This window comes from Paramisgurnus dabryanus, chromosome 21 (genome assembly GCF_030506205.2).
Source record: "Paramisgurnus dabryanus chromosome 21, PD_genome_1.1, whole genome shotgun sequence".
In the NCBI taxonomy this organism is placed as follows: Eukaryota; Metazoa; Chordata; class Actinopteri; order Cypriniformes; family Cobitidae; genus Paramisgurnus; species Paramisgurnus dabryanus.
The window spans coordinates 27,054,124-27,080,616 of record NC_133357.1 but is presented as its reverse complement, the minus strand read 5'-3'; the positions used below and the strand labels follow the sequence as shown (position 1 = coordinate 27,080,616).

At 38.8% G+C, this 26,493-nt stretch overlaps 1 protein-coding gene across 3 annotated transcripts in view; it reads left to right on the top strand.

Annotated features, from left to right (window-relative positions):
• Positions 1 to 26,493, top strand: part of iqsec1a (IQ motif and Sec7 domain ArfGEF 1a) — a 78,693-nt gene that overhangs the window by 17,329 nt on the left and 34,871 nt on the right. For 2 of the 3 annotated variants that reach the window (XM_065282488.2, XM_065282486.2), the window contains exons 2-3: positions 22,321 to 22,600; positions 24,826 to 25,964. In XM_065282488.2, coding sequence (XP_065138560.2) covers positions 22,321 to 22,600; positions 24,826 to 25,964 — 1,419 coding nt within the window. Of the gene's footprint in view, positions 1 to 13,602; positions 13,884 to 22,320; positions 22,601 to 24,825; positions 25,965 to 26,493 lie in introns of those variants that run through there. The other variant, XM_065282487.2, reaches the window with a different exon arrangement.

The following is a 26,493-nucleotide window of genomic DNA, read 5'->3' as shown; positions in this document are numbered from 1 at the left end:
GGACAATAGTGCATGCAGTTCATTGTTCCCGGAAAACGTAATTGCGAATGAATTTGTTTGTTTTCTGACTGCATTTCGGAGAGGATTGCTTTACCAACAAGGCACAGTTTGATGCCGGATTTGCCACTTGTTTACAACTGATGAAGCAGTCTTAGCAGTTACCCTGTTTAGCACTCGCAACCACAGGCGTAAGTAAATCAAAATTTCCCGTTTTTTGTTTGCAGTCAGTGCATACATGCATGTAATGTAAACAACACAAACAACAGCAAACATTTTCCACCTCAGTTGGCATTGTACGGTACTTACAACACTTACACCTTTTAAACGAGCAAATGCAGAAAAAACACATCAAGATTTACGTCACATTTTTGTTAATACGGGCCCAGGTATAAGATATTAAAATTGTTCCTGTGTCTTGACATTTGTGTAAAGGACCCAACTCTTAAGATTTTCAGATTTATCTCTACATTTTGCCTTACCTGCGTTTTCAATCGTACTATTTGGTGTCTCGTTCTCTGTGTGCAAATCCTCAGTTAAGCCAACATCCACGCCATTGTCGATATGTGTATTTTTTTTAGTGCCGATACTGATTTTTGTTTCATCAGCCTTAGCCGATGACCGATACAGGCTGCCGATTTTCTTGAGCCGATATTTGGAGCCGATACTGCTTTTGCTCACTCAATTTACATCATAAAAATGACACGATGATGCCAAATGTTACAAGTCTCAATTTAAAAAAGTAACATTTATTGAACTTAAAAAAACTATATTTAACAAATAATAAAAACAGGTGAGCGTGCTATGGAACCATGAGCTGCACTCTCCACAATGATGAGGAACTATTAGCAAAGGATATTAATTTCTAGCACTTTACTACTACAAATATATATAGAGATGAGAAATAAAAACTCTCTTTGTGCAGCTATGATCAGCTCTTAGGCCGAGCTTTCGATGTTGTCATGGAAAGGTTGATTGTTTTTAGTCAAATGACCTGCAATCGCTTGCGGCTTCCAGCACTCTGTCTGTAAATAATATATCGGTCTATACCTAATTTTTATCTTTTTTATCTATTTGTTCTACCGAATGACTAAATCACTCAAAGTGCAATTTCTTGAAATACTGTGAAACGAAAGATCATTATTGCAAACCTTTCTTCCATCCAATCTTTAAAAAATCTGTTTCGGACTTCACCGACATTCCGAAATTTGCATCCGGTCGACCTCAATCATATTGATTAAGGTTTTTACATGAAGGCATTTCAATCAGATTGAGCCAATATGATTACAAACAAATTATTTGGTTGCATGTAAATGTAGCTTCTGACAACAGACAAAATAATTATTTATTTTTAATTGAAACCATTGTAATCCTGAAAGTATTCTCATTTTTTACAAAAAAATTTCTGATTTGTATCCTTATTTACATAATCCTGTTACTCCCCTTCTGGGATTGCTTCTGTAAAGGGGACCTTATGACATTGCCATAAAATTTTTGTGATACGGTTTTTGGGGAAAAAAAGACAGAGACAATGCCGTAAGGGTCATCGCAACATCCCCAAAGGCCCTCTTTAAAAATATGGATTTACATGCAGATTAACATTTGCAGCGAAAAATTTCTGCAAACTGGACTGAAGCTGAGATCAAGTAGCTTGTCACTATCCTAACTAAAACTGAGATCATTTACCAGCATAACAGAACTGCACGTCATGCACTAGTTTATGATCAAATCATAAAATATGCATGGGGATGGTTTCTCAAGTAAGAAATCACGAATAATAAACAAACTTAAGACACTGCGGATAAAATCCACCAAGTGCACGTTTGCAAATACAATCCCCGGACAAATCCCGGACGCATTTTCCATATATTTTCTGTAATCTGTGTGTGAAAAAGGGCTTTAGGCATCACAGTGATTTATAAGAAATCGTTTCTATTAAACTTGCTGCAACAATATAATAAAAATTACATCTCATCTGTTTTTAAAGCGTTTTGAGGTTCAGTTGATGTGCAGATGTGTTTCACGTGACACCGGAGAGTTCAGATAACATGATCCAGTCACCTGACACAGCAGACAACATGACTTATTTATTGTGTATATAAACCTGTAACCCATCAGACAGTTAACAGATCATCTCTTCATCTGAAGATCTCCACCGAGCGTCTGTGTGCTGTCACTGATGTGAGTGTTGATCATTTTACATTCAGCTGTTTATCATCAACATCTTTATCTGATCAATTATTCATTTATAAGACTGTGGATTTATTGAGGGATTTATTGTTCTTAATTGACATACATTATATAATACCTTTTCAAGACATTTTCGTTTATACTCACAATAGGACTCAAAATTTTGTAAGAAAAGTTTTATTTATTTATTGTATTTTTTGCAGTTACACACATAAGTAGTCTTTGTAAAATGTACATTTTGCAGGTTTTTATTAAGAGGTATCTGATGTGTTTTTTATCCATTCATTTATTTTGTTGTCCTCTGTAATTTCATAGCTGGACTGCCAGTCACAGAGTGTGTTGGAACTAACAATGCTGCTGTGCAGACCAATCAGCAGGCATCTGAACGAATACGAATACGAGATTAGACCCCTCTGTATGCCTTTAAATCTCTCTCGCTATTCTTTGATGTCCTGCGCTGAACGGTGTGCATAGCGATTCTAATGGTAGAAAATGGCCGACACATTTAAAAATATGTTATACGTTTTCAAATGTTGTTTTTAATAAAGTTTAGGGCCTCTCTGGGGACCTAGTGGGCCCTGACAGTTCACTACTGAATTCATGTAGCTTTATATATGAAGACACAGATCAGAATGTAAGCAGGTCTCTGTATCAGGACTGCCACAGCCTATCAATTACATGTATTTATAATTCATGTAGGGTAAAGTGACTTGCAGGCTATAATGATGACCGTACTGAGGTTGTACAGCAGTGTGTAACGTTTGTGAACACTGTGTATATAGTTCATATGTTTACACACCCTTTGCATTAACCTTACATATAATCCTTAAGACTAACAGACTAGATTTGATTATTGCTTCACATTCTGGTCTTTCTGTTCTTGCACTTACTGAAACCTGAATCAAACCAGAGGACACTGCCACTCCAGCTGCCCTCTTTAACAATTACATTTTTACCTCACACTACAGGGAGGGGTGGAGGGACCGGTCTCCTCATTCCAAAGGACTGGAAATTCCACCAGCTCACACCCTCACGTGACTAAAAGACATTTTCTAGTAATCTATCGCCCACCAGGTTGGATGTACTTCTGTCTTCATTCCCAGAGGATGGTTCTCCTTTAGTAGTACTTGGTGACTTCAACATCCACCTTGAGAAATCACAGGCAGCCGACTTCAACACCCTGACTGCGTTGTATGACCTCAAGCAAGTCCCCACTTCACCAACACACAGGTCTGGTAATCTTATCTATGCACGCTGCTCTTCCACTCATCGCACCCAGGTCACCCCGCTACACACATCTGATCAATTCCTCTTCACTGTGAATCTTGAACTATCTCTTCCAGACAATGCATACATTCCGGCACAACCTACGTACACTCTCTCCCTCCTGCTTATCTTCTGTGGTCTTCTCCATGCCCCCTCAACCAACTCTCTCTATGAGATACAGACAACGCCACCGACACTCTATGCTCCACACTTATATCCTGCTTAGACAGCTTATGCCCTTTGACATCTGGACCAGCCTGGGCCACACCATCCATATCTTGGTTTTCTGATGTTCTCTGTGCAAAAAGGACTGCAGAAAGGAAGTGGCACAGATCAAAAGATTATTTCAGTGTCTATCAGTCTCTTTCTCCATAGATGTCTCCTTTGCGAAGACTTAGTTCTATCACTCAAAAATCAACAGCTTACCCGACTCTCGTGCTCTCTTTAAGACCTTCTCTACTCTTCATTGTCCGCTATTCCCCACCTTCATCTGACTTAACAGCTGATGAATTTGCTTTTTCTTTGTGAAGAAATCAAACACTATCAGCAGTCAATTCTCTGTGCCACCGCCTCTTGCACATGCTCAAACTCCTGATGCATGCTCCCTCCCCTTTCTTTCTCATATCTGAAGTGGACTTTTCCCAAGGTCTTTGCTTCTTACCCCCTGACTACCTGCCAATATAATCCCATACCCATCCATCTCCTTCAGGCCATCTTTACACTGATTATCCCTGCTCTCACCCACATTATCAACTCATCTTTTTCCACTGGTACATTCCCAGCAGCTTTTAAAGAGACCCAGATAACCCTGCTGCTGAAGATGTTAAGCCTGCAACGTTAGGAAACTACAGACCCGTATCTCTCCTTTCCTTCATTGCCAAGACTCTTAAGCGTGTGGTTTTTGACCAGCTCTCCTCCTTCACATACAATTATCTCCTGGACAGCAATCAGTCTGGTTTCAAAAGTGGTCACTCCACCGAGACTGCCCTGCTCTTAGTGATTGAAGCCCTAAGGCAGGCAAGTGCAACCTCCAAATCATCTTAGGGATCATGACATCCTTAAGTTCTGTCATTCGAAAATATGGCTTTTCTTACCACTGCTATGTGGATATGACACACAACTCCACTTGCCGTTCCAACCTGACGATCCAACGGTTTCTGCCCACATCTCAGCATGCCTAATGGACATCTCACTCTGGATGAAGGATCACAATCTCCATCTAAACCTTGCAAAGACTGAGCTGCTTGTCATATAGTCTGACCCTAAGATTCATCACAACCTTTCCATTCAGCAAGGTTCTTAAACCATTACACCTTCCAGGACAGGCAGAAACCTGGGCGTGGTCATTGATGATCAGCTTAACTTCTCAGAGCATTTTGCCAGCACCGCCTGCTAGGAAAATTATACCTTCCCTAAATAAGCATGTCACGCAAGTCCTAGTCCAGGCTCTTGCCCTGTCCAAACTGGACTATTGCAATGCGTTACTGGCCGAACTCCCAGCCTGCACAACCAAACCCCTACAGATGATCAAGAATGCAGCAGCAAAAGTGGTCTTCAATAAATCAAAGAGGGCACACGTCACTATTCTCTTTGTCAGGATACACTGGCTTCCTATAGCTGCACCACTGTTAGCACCTCCTTATCTTTACTCCCTTATACAGACTTATGTACCTTCTCGATCCCTGCAAATCAGTCACCGAGAAACGACTTGTAGTGCCATCTCAAAAGGGAAAAAAATCACTATCGCGTATAGGGATGTCCCGATCACATTTTTTGGGACCCCGATCCGAGTCATTAAATATTAAGTATCTGCCGATACCGAGTCCCGATCCGATACTTCAAGTATATTAAGGTTATTGAAATTAAATCCAGTATACTTTAAATCCAGCTACTTTAGCCGTGCTGTGGTTCTCAAAACTTGTGAAATATCTAAAAAACACATAAATATGTAGATTAAAAAAATGTACAACACTGAAACCAAAAATAGAACAATAAATAAAATAAATAGTGGTGACTTAATTTTTTTTATTTTAAATATAGCATAAACTCATAGATATAAAAGACATTTACGGCACATGCCTGTCTTTGTATCTGGGATCCACTAAAGTGGAAACGCAGTAGAGTGGCTCCATCTCAACCTCACTGAAGCGTCTATCCACTGCTTCTAAGAGCGTGTTTTTCATCGTCTTGATTCCCTGGTCAGTGCTTTGCTCTCGAGAAAGAACACGTTTCAGGACAGTTATTGCAGGTATGACATCTGCTGCAGTTGCTGTCTCTGCGCTCACTACCCTCATCAGTTCTTCAAAGGGGGCTAGTATAACAACAGCTTTCTCCATTAGTGTCCACTGGTTTGCCGTTAGTGTAGCTGGAAGGTTGTGGTCAGCTGCATAGACACTGAGTGGACGCTTTTGGGCTAGAAGGCTCTGCATCATGTAGAAAGTGCTGTTCCACCTAACTTGAACATCTTGCTGTTGGCGCATAGTTTGCATTTTCATATCCGTTTGGATATCTTCCAGACCTGCATAGGCCTGTGGTGAAAAATTACATGGACCCGTTGCTTGTCTATTTCCTAAGTGTTAAGCATCTCCTCGATTGCCTGTTTTATATGTTCTGCTGTATGAGACCCGCCAAACTGACGACAATGCAATATCGCACGCTTTGAATGAAAATTTAAATCAATCCAGTGCGCAGTTAGGCTGAGCAATGACATCGGGCAAACATCGGAACTCTAGATGTCTGTGGTAAAGGCAATAGCAGTCACATCTGATAAAAGGCCTTGTAGGTTGTCACAAACTGTTTTATAAAGCTTTGGTATAGCGGTTTCTGATATGTAGTGTTGAGAGCGCAGCATGTACCGCGGCTCCAAATGCGGCGAAAACCTGTATTCTCTACCACAGAGATGGGCTGGTCATCCAAAGCGATGAATTCAACTAGTTTCACTTTTTTTTTTTTTTCACTTTTGCAGCATTGTCGGACTCGATAGGAAATTTCTCTCTCCTTTTGAAAGTCTCCTCCAGCGTGTGTTGTTTCGGGGCAGCCTGTGCTTGTGTTGCCTGAGAAAACTGGCTGTATTCTGCAGAGTGTTTAAGTTTAAGGTGCCTTATCAAATTGGTAGTATTAAATGCAGCTCTTTCAACACCGCCTCGCGAAATGCTCACATTGCAAATAGTACAAGTGGCTTTTGGACTGCTTTCATTTTCCACTTTAAAATATTTCCACACTGCAGACATTTTTAAGATGCAATACGATCAAGCGTGTGCTTTGTTTGCCTTGCGACACCTGCGTTAGGTTACGTAAAGATCGAAATTGCGATCGGGATTTGGCCAGCCGATCTCGATTTTCTAAAAATATGCTTGATCGCTCATCTTCTCTGGATCTGTTCTACATCTTCAATAGTTTGTTTATCCAGGGTAGCAGCAGAGTTGTGCGTGAGTGCTTGTTTAACGCTGGATTTCGTTGAAATGGTGCAGTCCCAACCGGGTCATGAGTTGCATAAGCCTTGAGGTACCCCATAAAGCACAAAAATATAAATTAGGGGGGTCCCCTGGTTTTTATTAAAATTAAAATACTACATGAATTTAAAATTCTCATGTTGTGCTGCCACAAAGTAAACTAATTCAAATGATTTCTGTCTGAAATAAATATTAACTTTCAAGTGCGCCTCATGCTGTTTTCTGGAGGAATTGACAGACGAGTTGTGGATTATTTTCACCTGATTGACGGTAAGAATCTAAAGTAATCTTTAGGATTCATTTTTTTTTATTCTTTTCAAGCTATTATTTCACAACAGTAGCGAGGCTACCCACTCAGATTGATGGCTGGACCCCAGTAAAACTGCATCACGTGTCTGTGTTTTGGTGGCAGTCGGCACGTAAGTGCATACAATGTAAACGACACAAACATGTAGTGAATCATAAGTTATCCAGAGATAGTGGGATAATGTTTTGTGTGTATTGCTTGCTTGTGTTGGACTTTAAGGCGTCCATTTGCATGTTCATAATTTAGAGGAAAGGCACAAGATACGAATATCTAAGTTCAAATATTTATTGATCAGATTGAAAAAGTTTAACAGCGCTGGGTCCTCTCAAGTAGCGAACAACCAGCTCAGGAAGTAACATGCTTATTTATAAAATATGTGACGTCGATCTTTCTTCAGAAAATCTCCACCCACAAAGGCCGTTCCCCTCGTCCATCTGACTCCATCACCACACCCAATTTTAGCCTGTAGGCAAAGATGGACACACATAGACAAAGAAAAACAAACTGTTCTCCTCTCATCCCTGGGAGCCCTGCAGTTCCTCTCCAGTACTCCTCCACTTTGAATAGCATGTTATAATGCTTTCTTAAAAACAAATCATTAATAAAACATTCATTTATAAAAAACATAAGCTGTAAGATGAAAGTGATTATTATGTAAAACATATTTCAATATCATGACATCATTTCATTATTTGTAAAATTGGTTATATGAATAAGGCACACATTAACTTCTTTAGATAGATAAACACATATTAAATCTTTTACTGCAATACTACTTCTAAGGAAACACTTTAATCATTATTAAAAACCATCTGTTAGGAAAGAAAACACACACACACAGACACACAGGAGATTCTGTTCTTCAAGGTTGAGCTGCCCTGCCCCCATTAGGTTATTCTATATGCAACCTTCATTTCATTGGTTAATACAAATTTATCAAAGACAACATCTTATATTTATTACATCAATTATTCAATGATTAATACTGATTAAGTAAGAAATACATTGCATATTTTATCCTGTGAACATTAAGGCATTAGTTAATGACATAGTCGCCTGTTTGCTTTCCCCCTCAGGCCTCTCTCTTATCTTGATCAATGCCAGGCGTAAATTCCTAAATTCCTCCTTGCAGCACACACACAAAAACTGGTAACTCTCCACTCTCAAACATAAACACCTCATTTCTACATAATAGCTCAGTGCATATATGAAACACACAATGTTTATAGAATAAAATGATCAATTAAAGAAATATAAAAATGGAACAAAATCAATTTCCACAGTCCTTATTTGGACATCTTTGTAACTTTAACACTTTTAGCAATTAGCAAGATTAATAAAACAACATAAAAATCCCACACTTGTGACTTGCTCCACCTGTGGTACGCCTCCAGGAGCTCGGGTATATTCAGAAGGATCTGTCTTTTATAAATCTGATAAAACTAAAGACTCTTTGGATATATGGGATATATGTAATACGACTCTATAGGTAATTAAGATCAAGATGGGATGAGCAGAAACAGTGCGTGTTATATGAGCTGTAAGATTTTTTATGTTTGAAAGAATAAAGAGTCCACACTCTCCGTTGCCTTGGCCAATACTGCTGCATGTTCAGTTGATAGCATGCTGCTGCTTAAGGTCTTAAGGAATTTATGGATCAGATTTCATGCCCTTGTAAGGGTCTTGTCATGTCTTATATTTTCTTTTGAAGTTCTCGTTTTTATTTTGTAATCATGTCAGTGCCATGTTTGTCTCTAGTTTCCCGACGTTCTCATTGGTTTACAATTTGTGTATATAGTCCTCATGCTTCCATTTTCTTTTGTTGGTTATTAAATGTAGTTGCTCTGTGTTTGTTCCTTTCCACGTTCATGGTCATTATCAAGTATTTCATGGCTCATGTCTGGATTTATGTTCATGTTTTGTTTTAGTAAAGTTTTCATTTGCACTTAGATCCTGCCTTCATTCCATGTTTGGACAACACACGTTACAGCTCTTTACCATAGTAACATTGCATCTGCATGCATACTTTGTTGAACTAAAAGTACACATGGCTGTTATTATTGTGAACACATGGCATAGATGAGCAGCACGAGCCCATCTGGATTTATGATTGCCTTACAGTTTCATAAAGATATGAAGTGCTGTTATGAATGTTAATAAACTCAGTATTACTGTTCTGATAAAGACACGTACAGTGTAACTCCCTGTAACTGCTGACTTACAGATGTTTGTATACTGCTCAACTTCAGTGGAGTTTGTGAAGTTTTAGAGGCATTAAAGTGAAGGAAGCAGTCATTTTCTCCACAGGGAGATGAATGTCCTGCTGGTCACCTTTATCCAGCAGTATAGACACTGTGTCCTTGTAAAGGAAATGGTTGACCATCTGGTACTTATTTTCTCTTTACCTCAAATCCCAAGTTTCAGTTCATCACAGTGACACATTGACCATCACTTCTTTATATACAGTAATGTCATCTCATAGAAACTTACATTCATTCACAACTATCGCTTGATACTCATCTGGCTGGGGTGTTGCGTTGTGTTCGCTTAATTGGTATTGCATGGATAAAAAAAGAAAATATATAAAAGACATCACAGCCACCAGGGCTGGCCCGAGGCATAAGCGAACTTAGCGTCTACTTGGGGCCCCCTGGTCAGACGTACCAGTCAGACGTGATCCTCACTATATGCCCTTCAGAGATCAGAACACTTGATGTTTAAACTTATGAAAGAGTTACGCTACTGTGTGTCATACTTGTAGGCCATTAACATACATTTGAGGAATAGAGCACTGAAAAACAACGGAACGTTTTTATGCTGCTCCTTTTGTAATTCGTCCTCCATCTGTGTGTGTGCATGTGTGTTTAAGTGCACTCAGTAATACACACATGGAGAGACGGGTTCAGAAGCTTAAAGCCTATAGGTCCCAGTGCAATCAGCAGGCGCCTCATACGCTGACCATTCAAATGGGAAACACACAAATTGAAGAACAGCTTTGTTTATGCACAGCAGGGTAAGTGAAATTTGTGAAAATAGTCTAATATTAATAAATCAATCAGCAAATCCATAAGTCGTGCAAAATAAACACAAGATATCAGCCTGAGGACTTTGAAATGATAACATTCTTTTGCTTATAGAACTAACCCCGGAAGAGCCGTGATTGGATTGGAGTACTCAAGGGTAGGCCGTCCATTAACAAAATGCTAAAATATTTTACTATAGGATGTCAGTCAGCCTCTGTTTTGCCTTTAATCATCTTATTTTACATTCAGATATATGCATTATGAAGAAAGAACCGTCATCATTTTCAAGCAATGATGTACTGAGTTAGCTAGCCAGCTAACATTAGCGTGCACTTACATTGGAGAAAACGTATGCATATTTGTTAATCCTGTCGACATTTAGTTGTGAATGAGGTTTTCCACACTGCATGATCCACGTCTGGCATTTCTCCACTTGGGTTTAGGTCTCGGGTAGGGGTGGGCAATAAACCGGTATGATAGTAATTACCGGTATTGTGTCACGCCATGATATGGATTTTGCAAAACCGTTGATACCGGCGTTACATATTTTAAATTCTATTTTAGCACTTTCAGGGTTCCCGCGGGGTGTTACAAAAAACTAACCTTCAGAAAGTTATATCTATGGCCTTAAAACGCCCAGATCTTCATCCTAGGACTTAAATTTAACTTTATGAATGTTATTTTTTTAAGACCCCGCGGGAGTTTACCCAAGTCAAGTCATACCTCCGTTCCCGAGATGCGCTGTCCACAGAAACACAAAACGAAAGGCTCCGATCGCACTTCAATCCATTTTTAATCATCATTTTTTTAAGAGGATGCACATAATAGTGCACGCAAATCCTGCCAAAGACTATATTTCAGGTGTTGTGATCTGAATACAGCGAGTTTGGCGAGAAACAAGCCCGTGGCTTACCTATAGCATTACCAGGTTCTGAAACATAACAGGACCCAGAAGCGAACAAAATCAACACTGCTTTATTGAAAATCAACTTAAACAGTCGGGTTGTCGAGTCCCAAGGCACCAACAGCGCGTCAACAGTGTTATACATTTAGGAGGCTTTTTTTTACCTCACTGCTTCAAAAGTCGTTTAACGGTGTACTCCCTTTTCACTCAGATCTGCTCTCTCTACTGCGCCCTGCAGGCGCTCTCCAGGTAAGCGATTGGAGGACGGAAAACAAGAAATTACCGTAATAAACCATAATTTGCCAAAAAGTGCAATTTATCTTCTTTTAGGAACCATTCCTTTTTTGATAGCGCAAATGATTGAGGAGTTACGGTTAAATGAATAGCGCTTTCAGAGTGCTTTAGCGGATAACGTAAGCAACGTACCAAACACATTAAAAACAGCCTTTAATGGTAAATTTCGTTTTCTTAATGCAGGTTTATTAATTAGAGAGGCTATTAAACAATACATAGTGCATATTTACGCATAAAAACGTATGAGTGGAGTGTTTTTGGCAATGTGAATCTGCTGGTTAATTAAATTAAATGCAATTAAATGCAATAAATACATTTATTAATATAACTAACTTGTATTAATAAACTGCATTCATTAATGCGTTCAGGGATTAATAATAATTTAAAGTGAGATGGCATCTCCCATCAGATGTTCATATTAACAACAAAAAGAAAATCTTGTTCTTTGTATATTTATAAATCAAACAGACACCAGATAAACACAGCACACAGCTTTAAAGTTGTTGGATGTAGCGTAAAACATTGTAATAGCCTACAAGCAAATGACCATACTAATTTCCATATTTTCATACTTCCCATATTAGTGACAATATGCATAAGAAGATGAGTCCACCCATCCACACAATTGCGCTTTTAAAGGAAAAAATGGGAAAAGAAAAAAAATCATGTCTATGTCCAATCCCTCACTTATTAGTAACTTAAGGTGAAAAATACCAATTTTGTCCGTAATTTAATTAAGGTTTACTACAGTGTGACTCCAAGTTTTATCTCATATGGCAACATACCGTAATACCGTTATACCGGCTGAAGAGTGAAAAATACCTTGATATGAATTTTTGCTCATACCGCCCACCCCTAGTCTCGGGAAGGGGAAAAAATCCAACACCCCGTCCACACTTTTAGGTTGCAGTGTATCAGATTTACGCATTCCATATGCAAAATGCTTTGTCATGTTTCCCTCACTCGAAAGCTTGACAGACCTCCCATACCTAGTTACGGTTGCTAAACCATGATTGGCCTGTGATGGTCAATTTTGGGTTTAAAAGACATTTATGTTTAAACTAGGCTGTCAGTGCAAATTTTGTAATCAAGGTTGACTTTTCTGACGTCCTTCAAGTTATTTTGGCAAAAACCACATTTCAAGTTTATTTTGGCCAGAAGTGGTGGGTTACTCATAGCCGGACTATATGGGGTATGTAGTTAACATAGACGGTGAAATGATGACACATGCTGGCACATGTGACACATTTTAAATGTGCACAACTGTTTAAATGCAGTGCTTGCGTACGCTGCGTTAAATCACGTATGAATTTGCGTGCAAATGCGAGTGCAACAGCTGGTTTAATTAAGTGCTTGAGTCAATGTGCGCAGGTAATTCTCACAGAACCCGCCAAGCAGAGCAACCGGCTACTTCTCCATAAAGCGCTGCTTGAATGATGGGTTTATTATTTTTCTTGATGAAAATCACAACAACAAAACAATCTCGCTTATATTAAACATCATATATGAATATTATAACAAAAACGAGTAAGCAAGCTGCTTCTGCCATTGTCTGGTCAGTCAGCTCGCCTTGCACACTGTGACAGTCATAAATGAAATCTGACACCTGCTGCTCTGTGACGTGCGTTCAGCTCCGCTGAATTCAGACAGCGGACACATTCAGTTGTTAGTGTGTTTGCTCTCTCTAACGAAACTAAATGATTTAATTAAACGAAAATATCAAAACGACGGTGAAAGACGTTGTCGCGGTGGACAAGTGATCTAATCGGTGAGAGACTGAAGCACCGGTAATCACCGTTTCACGGACTATAGCGGCAAGCCTAATGTTGGCCGGGAAACCTCTGGAACATTGTCACCAGGCACGGCCAATCAGAATTAAGTATTTTATAGCGCTGTGTAATAAATCAGTGGTTCCCAGACTTTTCCGGCATTAGTTTGAGAACAACTGTATAATGAATGAATGCAAAGTATCATATTGAGGTCTTAAGTTGAGGTTAGTCAAACAGAGTCCAGAGATTGTCAGTGAGAGTGTTCGAGCAGCAGACGTTGGAGGTTAAACAGGACAATATCTGACCCCCTCCCTCCCACCAGTCTAAAGAGCTCTATTAATAGATGCTTCCTCTTTCCAACACTCACATTCCTCTACCACCACGTGAATATTCACTCGTTCCTTCTACTCTTCCCTGACTCTTTCTGACATGTGAGGAGCTTGGTGTTTCATTGAATGCCAGATCAGATGTGTGGGTGTAAGAGACGAGCTCAGAGTCTGTGACAGCAGTTATGGAGTCTGTGCTGTTATTGTTTTCTTCTTCTCGGAGCTGTAGAGCGTTTGGATTCAGTGATGCTTGACTTTGGCACTTTCTGGATGTGGGTTTCTCAGCAGATATGTGGTGTTTACAGTGTAACTCTGAAAAAACACAGTCTTTACTTGAACTGGAGCAGGACAGCTGGTAAGACTGCACATTAGTTTGTGTTTGTGTACGAGATCCGCTCTGAACAATGCTTGTCTATTCATTTCAATCATAAAGATGATTTGATGATGTCAGGTGAATAAAAGCACCAACTGGGTGCTGTTTCTAAAGTTTGGCACCATTGGGTTTCTGCAGCAAAGTGCTGTACTGTAATGTGTTTGTTGTATTTCATTCATTCATGTTTTCAGTGCTGGCAGGAGTCTGGTTCTATATTTATTAGATGATGATCACATTAATGAAGGTGTATTTTTAAACCGAGTGAAACGGTGTTGTGTGACAGTCGGTTTGTTCTGGTTAAACGTCCTTCTTCATTACTGTGTTTAAATCTGAAAATATTTATTAGAGATCAAGCCTCTTGTTTAAAGGCTCGTGCCATGGTTTATTTAATTTCAGTTTATTACTGAAAGGTCTTTGTATTCATTGTTTCACTAAGAACTCAGATTAAAGAGAGTTTTTGTCTTTCTGGTGATGAAAGTGTAATTATATTGTTGTTTTATCGCTCCAGTATTGTGTCACATGATAAGAGAATGCATCTGTTTCCTGTGCTGGAGGACACATAATAACCTCTTCATATCCTGTGCCAACAGACCAACAGCAAACATTCACATAGACTGTATGAGTATTTTGAGATTTTTGAATCAATCATGTGATTGCCAGTGATTATGTTGCTATAATGAGTTTGAGATGTTTGTTCTGTGACACTACAGAGTATTGCAAACACGTAAGTCCCGCTTTAAAAACGATGACTTTTTTTGAGGGCGCACTATGCGAAGCTCGTCACAACATGTATTCAGCCCATCATGTGTGTGGATCGTCATGTCAAAATATGTGTTTGGCGTGTCATGTGCAGACACTTCGAAGGAGATTATGATAAAAGAGAAGCTTACGTTTAGAGGTCAACCAATGTGTGTTTAATCAGGGACGATGTCGATACCGATTTTAACCTGTCGACGCGCACTAGCTCGGGGCGGGATGATGTCAGGTTTTTTTTTTAACGCTGCTAACAATATCTATATAGCCTACTGTCAACAAACATTAATAATATTACTATACATCGTTTAAAAGGTCTACGGGCTTAGCATCAGTGTATGGTCTCTGTTTTGAGATACAGATGCTCTAGCATCATTAATGTAGTATTTTGCGACCGTCCAGATGACAACATGCAAAGTAAAAACGGGACTTCATAACTTTGTGTTGTTAAAAAGACCGCAAATCGAATCCAGACTGTTTCAGATGTGTGAATAACTCATGAAAGCCGTCTAATAGAATTCATCCAATGACCATTTTTGTCCACAAATGCGTATAATCCGTGAAATATAGATATATTGTCCATTGTTTACATCAGATTCCGCAAGAACGTCTTGTAATAGAATATAATATACAATCTGAGGACTATTTACGTCGTAACACTATATTTGAGATTACAGTCGCATTCAAACTTTGTTTCTAAAAGTTGGTGGGAGCATAATACATAATATCCAAACAGCGCTGTCAAATATCGTGACTTTATCTGACTCGCTCGTTCCTACAATGACTTCATGGAAAATATTGATTGACAGAACGTGTAGCCAATTAGATAACGAATCCAAAAATCTTTGTGTGACGTTTTATTTCCTGGTGTAGAAACTGCATTTTATATGCTAACTTAAGGATAAATAATAAGAACGAACGTGTATGCATGTAAACAAAGACTTTTATTTTGGGGCTGACTGGCACATAACTTCTTTAGACTTGTGGCATCATTGCATTTCTAGGTTTCTAGGTTTCACACACATTTATTAAGATTTTTAGTATTAAAAAAGTTATGCCAAATAAATTTTATTACAATGTTCTTCAGCCTCTCTAACTTTTTTAATTTTAAACTTAAAATAATTTTTTCTAATGATACCATAGTGCTTATACTCTAAATGGTTTAGTAAAAATAACCTTTTTAGTGAAAGTATTAGGGGTGAGCCGGTTTCAGAATTGGTGATGACGGTTCGTCACATAACCGTCGGTGTGGGGCGTTTTGCTCGTTTAAATGCTCGTGGATTGACGGGAAAGTGGCATTTTAACATAAAATCATGAATGTGATGCCAAGTGTGTTTTAAACAGTAATAACTTTGAACAATTTAACAGAAAGCAATGAAATATAAAAAAAAACACACTGTTGCCAGAAGACTGCGCTGTCACTCTCTGCCCAGCATAAATGAATCCTCTATCTATCATCTATCTTAATAATCTTCAGAGAAACAGATTTGTGCATTGGGCTTTTTATGTCTATAATTGTGTCTATATGTCATTATACGGACCAGAACAGAACGAAAACAATGTGGATTAAAAGCGTATTGAAGAGGTTTTGCTCATAAATGCAGGTAAAAGAAAGTAATGTGAACTTGAGATTGTTATTAAACGCAGCCGGTGTAAAAGCACAATGGCCACGCGCAGCAAACGCTCTCCGCAGACGCGCTGCACAGTGCTCACCCGGCGTTTGAATAAACTAGACACTGATTATCTACTTGCTCTACGTTTCTTTAAAATTAACAGCAAGAGAACTAGCAGTGAATGTGCGTTCAAGAGAGTTAGTAGATTAGCATGGGAGGATTTGAAATTGAAAAGCGGAGTGTACTGACGCCTTTCCGCGGTTAAAACAACATTCCTTCTCATGGTCATTCATGTTTATTTGATGCTATAAATTAACTAGAAGGAAGAGATGATTTGAAAGGTGAGACCTTGTTTAATATGTTAAATCTCAAAAGTAACCAAAAAGTAACCTGGTCTGTCCTGTATGTCAGCACGTTGTCAGTGTCTGCTCAGCTCTGTATTTTTCACTGCGTGAGAACGTGAGGGGGCGTGTAACACAGACTGTTAACAATTGTTTTTAATTAGTATTTAAAAATTCTTTGATAAAATTAAAAAAAAAAAATATTTTAATAACACGGTTTTGGCGGTTATAGAGTTCTAATGACGGTGTTCAACTATAACCGCCGGTCTAACGGTTATATAATGACCGTCACACCCCTAGAAAGTATGTGTTTTCATGGTTTGGGGCAGAGTGGGGGTGCTTTTCAAGAGGTTAACTGATCAAGTAAATCAATAACCAATATTTTGAACCGATTTATATGTCTGGTGTAAAAATAAGTCAAAATTAAAAATAAAAATAATGTCAAAATTAAAAACAACAAAGGCTCTGACAAAATGTTTCAATGCTTTTAAACATTTTTTGTTCTGACTCTAACATTCATATTAATAATAACAAAAAGAGCAGGAAGCACCCATACACTACTGTATATACAGGCATTTAAGCATACGTGTGTGTGTGTGTGTGTGTGTGTGTGTGTGTGTGTGTGTATCTGAACATTTGTGTAATAAATAAGTTAAAAGTAAATCTGACACTTGTTGTGTGCATCTTGAGAGGCTGTGCGCGTGTGCATAGGAGCGCACTTACTGAAGACCGAAGTGCTCAAGGTCTTTATGATTTAAAATGGCTTGTTTTTTTTAAATGCCATGACTTACAATGGCGTGCAAATGCCAGCTCGGTCAACTGCCCAAAACGTGTGCTAAACTCTTGTATTGTGGTGTCCAGCTCGCTAGCGTAATTATTGTATACTATGATGTAGTTTACATGCTAATAATGCATAAATCCTGCAAAACTTGTAGGAAGCCCTCAAAGCTGCCCCAGAATTTAGTCCCTGATTATATTGAGGTGTTTTACAACTTAAGTGTAGTGGATTGTGATTTATTGCAACATCTGATGGTGCCCTACCTTTGAGAGTCAACTGATGCATGAATCCAAGCTATTGTGTTGATTGGCCGGACTCGTGACACATCAACGTTTTTCTTATTTAAGACGAGTAGTTATACGAGCAAGTTTGGTGGTACAAAATAAAACGTAGCGGTTTTCTAAGCGGAATTAAAAGAGGAACTATATTGTATGGTGAAACAGCATTTTTTGGGAGTACTTCGACTCGGCGCAGTAACACCCTCCCTCTCCCATTATGAGAGGGAGAAGGGGAGCGGATTTTTCAGGCGAGTCGAAGTACTCCCAAAAGTGCTGTTCCGCCATACAATATAGTTCCTCTTCTAAATCCGCTTAGAAAACCGCTACGTTTTATTTTGTACCACCAAACTTGCTCGTATAACTACTCGTCTTAAATAGGAAAAACGTTGATGTGTTTGGTCACTTCTAACTTTATCTCTGAGTGGTACCATTAAATGAATGGGGCTAAGCTAAATGCTATCGTAGCGTCGCAGCGCGCCCCAGCGCTTACGTGCACGCACTAAGATGATAGAGGGATGTATCAACTCTTCTTAGTTAAGGTAATAACATATTTTAATATTGAAAATGAGTAGACTATTCCTTTAAGTTCAATACCACGGACATCTCAAATAGCGGTAATTCATGATCGCCATCTTCCCTTGTATTTAGGAAACCAAAACATTTGTTATTTTTGAGGTATTTGTTTAAGAGTTCAGTTTATCAACTAGTTAGACCATCAAACAAACAGAGACCGGAAGTTAAGTTCCGCTCAGACACGTAATTGCATCACTGCATGTGCGTCCGATAAAACAGTCTATACCTTCGGCTTAAATCATGTTTACAGTATGGTTTCTTTTAAGTGGTGTGCTGGTATTTGTGTTTAAAGCAGGCGAGAGAACAGTGCAGTACTGTGTGCCAGGACAGATGGTTATGCAATAAGTGTGATTTCACTGTATCGTGTGTGTGTGTGTGTGTAGTCTTGTGTAGACATTTCACTATTCTTGGTCCATCTCATCTTCATGTTTAATGTGCTGAAATAATAATCAGGCATTAGGAACAGTTGATTTGGCTCGTATCATGTATGTATGTGTTGCTCAGGCTGAAGCTAGCAGTGAAACTTTAACCCTTTTTAACTTTTACAATGTATTTTAAAAGTGTATGAACATATTAAAATGATAAGTATATTAAATAGGCTGACTTGAGACGTATTACTGTCATCGGGATAACCTGAGTTTAACAGTTAACAAATGAAGATAGAAGTTACTTTCAAGTAAATGAAGCAGTGTGTTACACTTGACAATGGTGTGTGTTTCCACAGTCAACATATTCAAGTATGCAGTACATGTTTCTGTCAGATCTGATCATTTACTGTGCTAAAGGATTATAAAAAACAACAGAATTTCAGTTTTTATTTAATAAATGTTGGCTTTATTTCCATTTAGATACTTTACATTAGTGAACTTGACCATAATAATGAAAGCAGTATTAATGTAATGTGCCAAAAAAAGTTAAGCTAATGTCAGCAGTCTCCCAGTAAGCAAACCAACACTGCAACAGCGGTCAAGGGGTGAAAAAATAACACCCTTAGGGAGAAATATAAAACCCCTGTTAGAAAACCAGGCTTAGCCGGGAGGGCCAGTTCTTATTAAACACGTAACAGCTGCAAACCCTAGCCATTGTGGATAAAAGCAAGTTTAAAGGCCGAGTGCATGATTTTTGAAAAACACTTTGAAAAGGGAGTCGGGCCGAGTACCAAAACACACTTGAGCCAATCAGCAGTAAGAGGTGTGTCTATTAACCGTCATCGTTGTCTGTGTTGCGTATGTGTGGAGCGGGTCTATCAAAAGAAGGTCCAGATTCTATTGGGGTAGGGGGATGTTTGTTTAGGTGATTTTAAATGTCAACATTGGCTTTCAGAGATCCTTTAAGATTGTAATTTGTAATTGTTATAATAATTGCAATAGAGAATGTTTAAACTATAACTCACACTGCTGTTACAGGACAGATAATAAATACAGTGTTATAAAAAATCACTGTAGGTACATAACGAAGTGGTCATTGGGCAACATGAGGATGGGCATCTTGCAGATCAGTGGTTGGTTGAACATCACAGAATTTTGCGAGCGCAATGTCTGTGGTGGATTGTACTCCCATAGTAACTCACCAAGATAGGGAGGTGCTAGACCATTTAATGCTAGGTAATTAGCAATATTTTAAAGGGGCATTTCACAAGACTCTTAAGATAAATCTTTGGTGTCCCAGGGTACATATATGAAGTTTTAGCTCAAAATACCATATAGATAATTTATTATAGTATGTTAAAATTGGCACTTTGTAGGTGTGAGCAGAAATGTGCCATTTATGGGTGTGTCCTTTAAAATGGAAATGAGCTAATCTCTGCACTAAATAGCAGTGCCATGGTTGTATATTGCAGATTAAGTGGCAAAATTTTCCCCTTCTGACGTCACAAGGGAACCAAATTTCAATGACCTATTTTTACACATGATTACAGAGAATGGTTTACCAAAACTAAGTTACTGGGTTGATCTTTTCACATTTTCTAGGTTGATAGAAGCACTGGAACCCAATTATAGCACTTAAACATGAAAAAAAGTCAGATTTTCCTGATTTGTCCGCTTTAAAATGTTTGTGATTGTAGTAGCCAGTGTAGTGTTACTAGAATTAGGATTATATGATCATACTCAGAGTCAGCATGTGATTGTGTCCTGTACTCAACCTGAGGCCTCGTGTCTCTGACCAAATCTCAGCCATCCTAATCACACGACTACAGGAGCGATATTGATCGATTATTCCATAAACAAGAAGTTAACATGACTCACATTAACCACGTTTACATGCACCCTCATAATGTGAATATAATGGGATTTTGGCAATATTGTGATAATACTTCACCTCATGTAAACACAATACTTAGATAAAAGTAATGCGGTTAAACTCATGATCACAGCAGGCATAATCGTATTAAAACAGGTGTTTTTAATTGCAGTATGTGGCCATGTAAACACTTTAATTGAAATTTATACAGCACTAACTTAAAGGGAACAGAGAATGAAAAACCATTTTTACCTTGTCTTTGTTGAATAATGGTAGTCTACCCGCATTCACAAACATACAAAAAGTGCTAAACATCTCAGTCTCATAGAAATTCCTCTTTTAGAAATGTCAGCCAGAAAACAGCCCAATCTGAAAAACTGATGCTTATGACATCACAGGCATCTAACTTCCCCTCCACTTTAAAATAATTGGTTACATTTTTTGAGTGGCAGCAAAGTCAGCCAATCATTAATGAGATTGCAAGTTAGGCCAGTAGGGGGAGCCAAATAAGTACCACTCGTTTAAAATCCCCCAACCCTAATAGAGCTATCTGAGAGAGGTTTTTAGGAAGCTTCTAAGGCATTACAGACACAAACAAAAAAATTTTGTCTACATGTCATATCACAGAACAAGGATAAATACCCCGTTCAATCATCCTATGTCACCTTTAAGTGCACCTGTGTTTTTGGCACGCACCTTAAGCGCAAATGTATTTTAAACTTGACAAACCCCTTATTCAGTCCACCGCCATGTTGGTTCCAAATTGAGGCTGTAAGGGATGGACGTCTAGAGCGTGCGCTTTAAATCTATTGATTTGTATTAGGATGCTGGTCATTCAACCATAAAAACACAGAAAAAACATAGTTTTACAAATCTCCATTGAAAGAACCTTAGAAAACGTGTATTGTTAAAATTAGAAGGGACTTATGACCTAATTTGAGATGAGAAATACTGCATTGTTTAAATACAATATCTGATTAGCTTGTTGGCTAATCGCTAATTTCTCATGTTGTAAGCATGACTTTAGTTTAAAACCCTAATATAGTGCAACAATACAATAATTCAGTCTCAAACTGTGGGCCGCGAGATGGTGCCAGGGGGGCCCAGTTTTATGACATTTTATAAAATAAATTAATTTATCATGAATTCTGTGCAATTAAACCTAAAATAATTAACACAATCATTAATGAATAATCAGAAAATAAAAACTGCACTGTAAACAGGAGTAAAGAGGTTACAGCTCCAGTAAACATTGTACGCCATTAAGTCCAATAATATCATTATTGTTGTACATGTAAACGTAGTCATTGCTTTAAGTTTGGCCAGTTTAGTATGTTTTGTCCATCAGTGGAAACAAACGAAGAAATCAAGCCTTCAATGTGGTCAAGAGAAGCATAGATGATCCTCAGTTCATCAGTGCATGGACAAACACCAGGATTTGAGGGACAATGTCTGTGTCCGAAAAAAGTTTCCTATACTCTTAATAGTTCACTATTTGAGGGAACATTAATTTTTAGCGGTGTTGGAAATCATAGTGGACATCATTGAGTTCACACATTCAACCTCACAATGCACCGCAAAGATGAGAGTACAACCGGTGTAGCTCACAGCTAGCCGCTGGTCATCCACTGAAGCTCACGCTGAATGAATTCTCGCATTTCGGAGGAAGATGGCGCCTGCATTGCAGCATTTCCGGCGAGCTTGTTTTCATTTATCCCTTCGAGTGAACTATATTAGTGGAGTAACATATGAGATAGTGAATGAGGGTACAGGGGGTTATTTTAGACACAGCCATTGTGTCATAAATATGTAATAACATATTTCTTCTTCTGTCTTGTCCAGTGTGGAGGGCGACGTTCAAAGCACCGAGCCCAGCTCTGCTTTCAATAGGAGCACAGAATGTGGCCGTGGATGGATGAAACACAGTTCTTCACTGAGTCCAGACCAGTTTGACAGCTCCGTGTTCGCTCACAGTAACCAGACAGGTTCAAAACGGCCTCAGCGACCCAAACTACAACACTCTCAATCTATTCTTCGCAAGCAAGCAGAGAAGGAAGCCATCAAACGCTCACGGTCTCTATCTGAAAGCTATGAGCTCTCCACTGATCTTCAAGATAAAAAGGTATGATGTCAAGGATCAGAAGTTTAACCCATACTCCTGATTGTAATTCATCATCTCAATAATAGACATCAACGGAAATGCTTATATTAAACTTAAAGATGCCTATAATCGATACTGGCAGATAAAAGTATTATTTCGATTGTTCAAAGACAGCTGATGATCAGGGCAGATGATATCTCAAAAGAGGCTCATGAACTCATTCAAATTTTTTGAATTGAGTCACAGTTAGTGGCGGAGCCAGAGGGGACCCCCTGACATCTGACAGGACACCCCATGTGCCAAATTGAATGCGCTATTTTTACTCCCTTTATATATATATATATTAATATAATTCATAATTCACTCCTCGTTAATTGGCGTGTTTTTTTCCGACATGTGGCCGGGCACCACATGCACTGTAAAAAATTTGCAGCATGTTTTCGAATCAACATTCGACTATGTAACCTTAGCTTTAAAAAATTAAGTTGAACAATTTTTACGTGTTTTTTAAGTTATATCAACTTTTTAAGCCAAAACTTAAAATAGTAGGTTGAATTGACTTGAAAACCACGTTGAAATTTGAAAACATGACGTGCATCGTGTTCGCAGCACAGCACTTCTATAGCGCGCATGCACAGAGCTTGAGATCATGTTCGCGTCTTTTTGTCAAAGGATCAATGGTTTATCTATTCAACAAATGAAATTGTATTGCTAGGCCTGGGCGAAAAATCGATTTAATGAATTAATTCGAATTTTTTGTTGTGGGCGATTTAGAAAATAAGTAATTCGATTTTTTTGTAATGGCGCATTTTTGGCTGCCCGGGGCTTCCGTAGCGTTATTATAGCATCATCAACAACAACTTAGCACACGTGAAACAGCATCAGCAAGCGACAAGTTGTCTGCCGTTTGTACTTATTGCTTTTCTTAATAAGTGGGGGGGGGAAATCTGAAAAAATCGGAAGTCGAATTAAAAAAAATAAAATCGGAGATTTTATTTTTATGCCAAATCGCCCAGCACTATGTATTGCATTCAGTCTTATAAGCTTAAATAAAATCACTCACTGTTCCCGTTTGGAAAATAATGTGTTTTTAAACCATAAATCATGCGAACACATTGTATTACACCAAATGCACAAAGTAATGTGCTTTTTAGCCACGAAATATAGGCCCTTTAAAAACTGCTCAATACTCGCGTTTGTATTCGTCAGTAGGAAATTAATTCAATATGAAAACACAGGCGCGTTGCTGCTCATAAGTCGCATTTTGAATTTAGGGAATTTAGGACAGTAGGAAATTAATTGAATTTAGGTTACATCCAGCCTTGTACTCCCCCGTGTTTAGAAAGTAGTCCCATGTAAAATATGCAGCACAAAATCGAACATTTGGCCTGTACTGTTCTGGAACCGAATTGTAAATGAAACCGAATCACAAAGCGTCTACTTGAGATGGCGGAAACAAAAATACTACGGCGTGATTGAAAGTTACACCCTCTATCTTTGGGTGTATATTAGGACGGTGTTATGCAAATGTTGAAACTAGTATAACGCCTAACAACATGGGCGTGTTTGCATGAGACGTTTTAGGTAGGTTTCACTTTTAAAAAGATTATCTCTTTGGATATAAATTTTTCAAAAATCTTGTTTTGTGATTGTGTATTCCAATTAATATCAATGAAAATGCAGTTGGTTTGTTTTGATTTAAGCCTTCATAACAAAAAATACAGCCAAGTAGAACAATTAAACACAATAAAATCATGACAACATAATAATGAACATGTTTTGACAAAATGTTTTAAAAATACGTTATCTCTTTTTGGAACCAAACTCTTCATATTTAATGTGGGGTAATTTAAAGTAATCATCAATCAGACTGAAGTATTTATACTTTTTTGATATTATGCATTGTTTTCTTTCATAGACTGTGTGGACCCTCTAAAGTCACCTTGGACACCCCATTTATATAAGTCTAGTTCTGCCACTGGTCACAGAATTGCAATTTGTACGCTCTCACTTCACGACATAATTTGAAACAAATAAAAACCAAATCTATCAGTATTGGCAGATGTGATTTCGAGTAATCCAATATCTCATTCATACATTTCAGTATGATCCGCTTTTGTCCCATTGATATTTAGGGGTGGGGGCTTCATGACTGTTAATTTTTTTCAGATCAGACTGAATGAGTCCATGATCCCACTGGTTTACGTTACTGGTTTATAATTGTGTATATATGTTGTTTCTCTAAGGTGGAAATGCTTGAGCGCAAATATGGAGGCCGTTTCATAACCCGCCACGCTGCTCGCACCATTCAGACAGCATTTCGCCAATACCAAATGAACAAGAACTTTGAACGCCTCAGGAGCTGTATGTCAGAGAATCGCATGACCCGCAGGATTCTTCTGTCCAACATGAGGATGCAGTTTTCATTTGATGCATCTGAAAAGGCTCACAGCTCATTTTTTGAAGGAAGGCAAATGTCACTCATGGATGATAAGAGCCAAGTTGCAACTATGTTGCCAACCGGAGAGAAGGTTCCTGTCATTTTGGAAGTCCCGGAATCTCAAAGCGATTTAACGGATCCGATCACAGAGCTAGAGGATGCGTTCTCAAGGCAGGTGAAGTCACTGGCCGAGTCCATCGACGATGCGCTGAACTGCCGTAGTCTGCTTGAGGAGGAGATCCGGCCCGAGCGAGCGGTTTGTCAGGAAAGTATGCTACGAGAAGACGAGCTCTCTCATCCCCATGATCACCGCAAGCTGAATGAGATGTGTGATGTGACGCTCTTCATCGATGAAGAGGATCTCACTCCACCCGTTCAGGCCTCTGCAGAGCATTCATCCAACATGAAGTCTGAACAACACAACCAGTTTGTCATCTCTTCACAAGATTACCAGTCCACCAAAGACCACAAACCGGATACGGAAGCTAGCTGCTGTAGCGCTCCGGCCCTCGAGCTCTGTACGAACCACTTACCGCTGCTAAACATCCAGCCAGCCTGCAATAGCTCATCGGATACAAGTGATCACCTTAAATACAACTCTGTCAAGCAGCAGAGTGTTCAGGAACAGACCGCAGAAGGGCCGCGCGAACACATCTTAACTGAACGTCCTCAAGATGACCAGCCACTCGGACACAAACGGCCGGAGAGCCACCTGGTCAACAACGGCAACCGGCAGAACAAGTCAGAATCAGACTTTTCTGATGGAGATAATGACAGTATAAACTCTAATGACACGATAAACACATCTCGAGATAGTGTAAGAGAACAGAGTCTGAACAAACAGACGTACCACAAAGACACTCGAAACAGCTGGGACTCTCCAGCATTCAGCAGTGACATCACTCGCAAGAGACAGTACCGCATCGGGCTCACCCTCTTTAATAAGTATGTACTTCACATTACATCACCATTTGATATTAAATACTTCAGTGTTGACTCGACTAAATTCACTGCAACTATTAAGACATTTTCAGTACGATATGCAAAAAATATAAATTCTATCATTATTTACTTACACTGGTTTTGTTTGATGTTGTTTTCTTTAGCAGAAATGTCTCACTTGATTTTTGAAAACTTCATTGGCACTACTATTTTTTATACTATATACATTCACATCGCAGATCTGTATCTGTAACATTTATAAACATGCACAAAAATGACAGAAAACAACAAATATTAACACAATAGAAACACAGTGAGATCCTCATTAACACAATAGCCTCTTTCACACAGTAATTCTAGTAAATTACCATGAATTTACCAGAACGAATTTACCAGTAAATACAAAAATGTGCTGTTCACACATGCAGTGACGTTTCGTCTTTTTACCAGTAAGACATCATTCACACATCAGTATCAAAATACCAGTAAACTCGGAGAGAAAGCGGAAGTTACCTGTGGTGCGCGGCCGCGA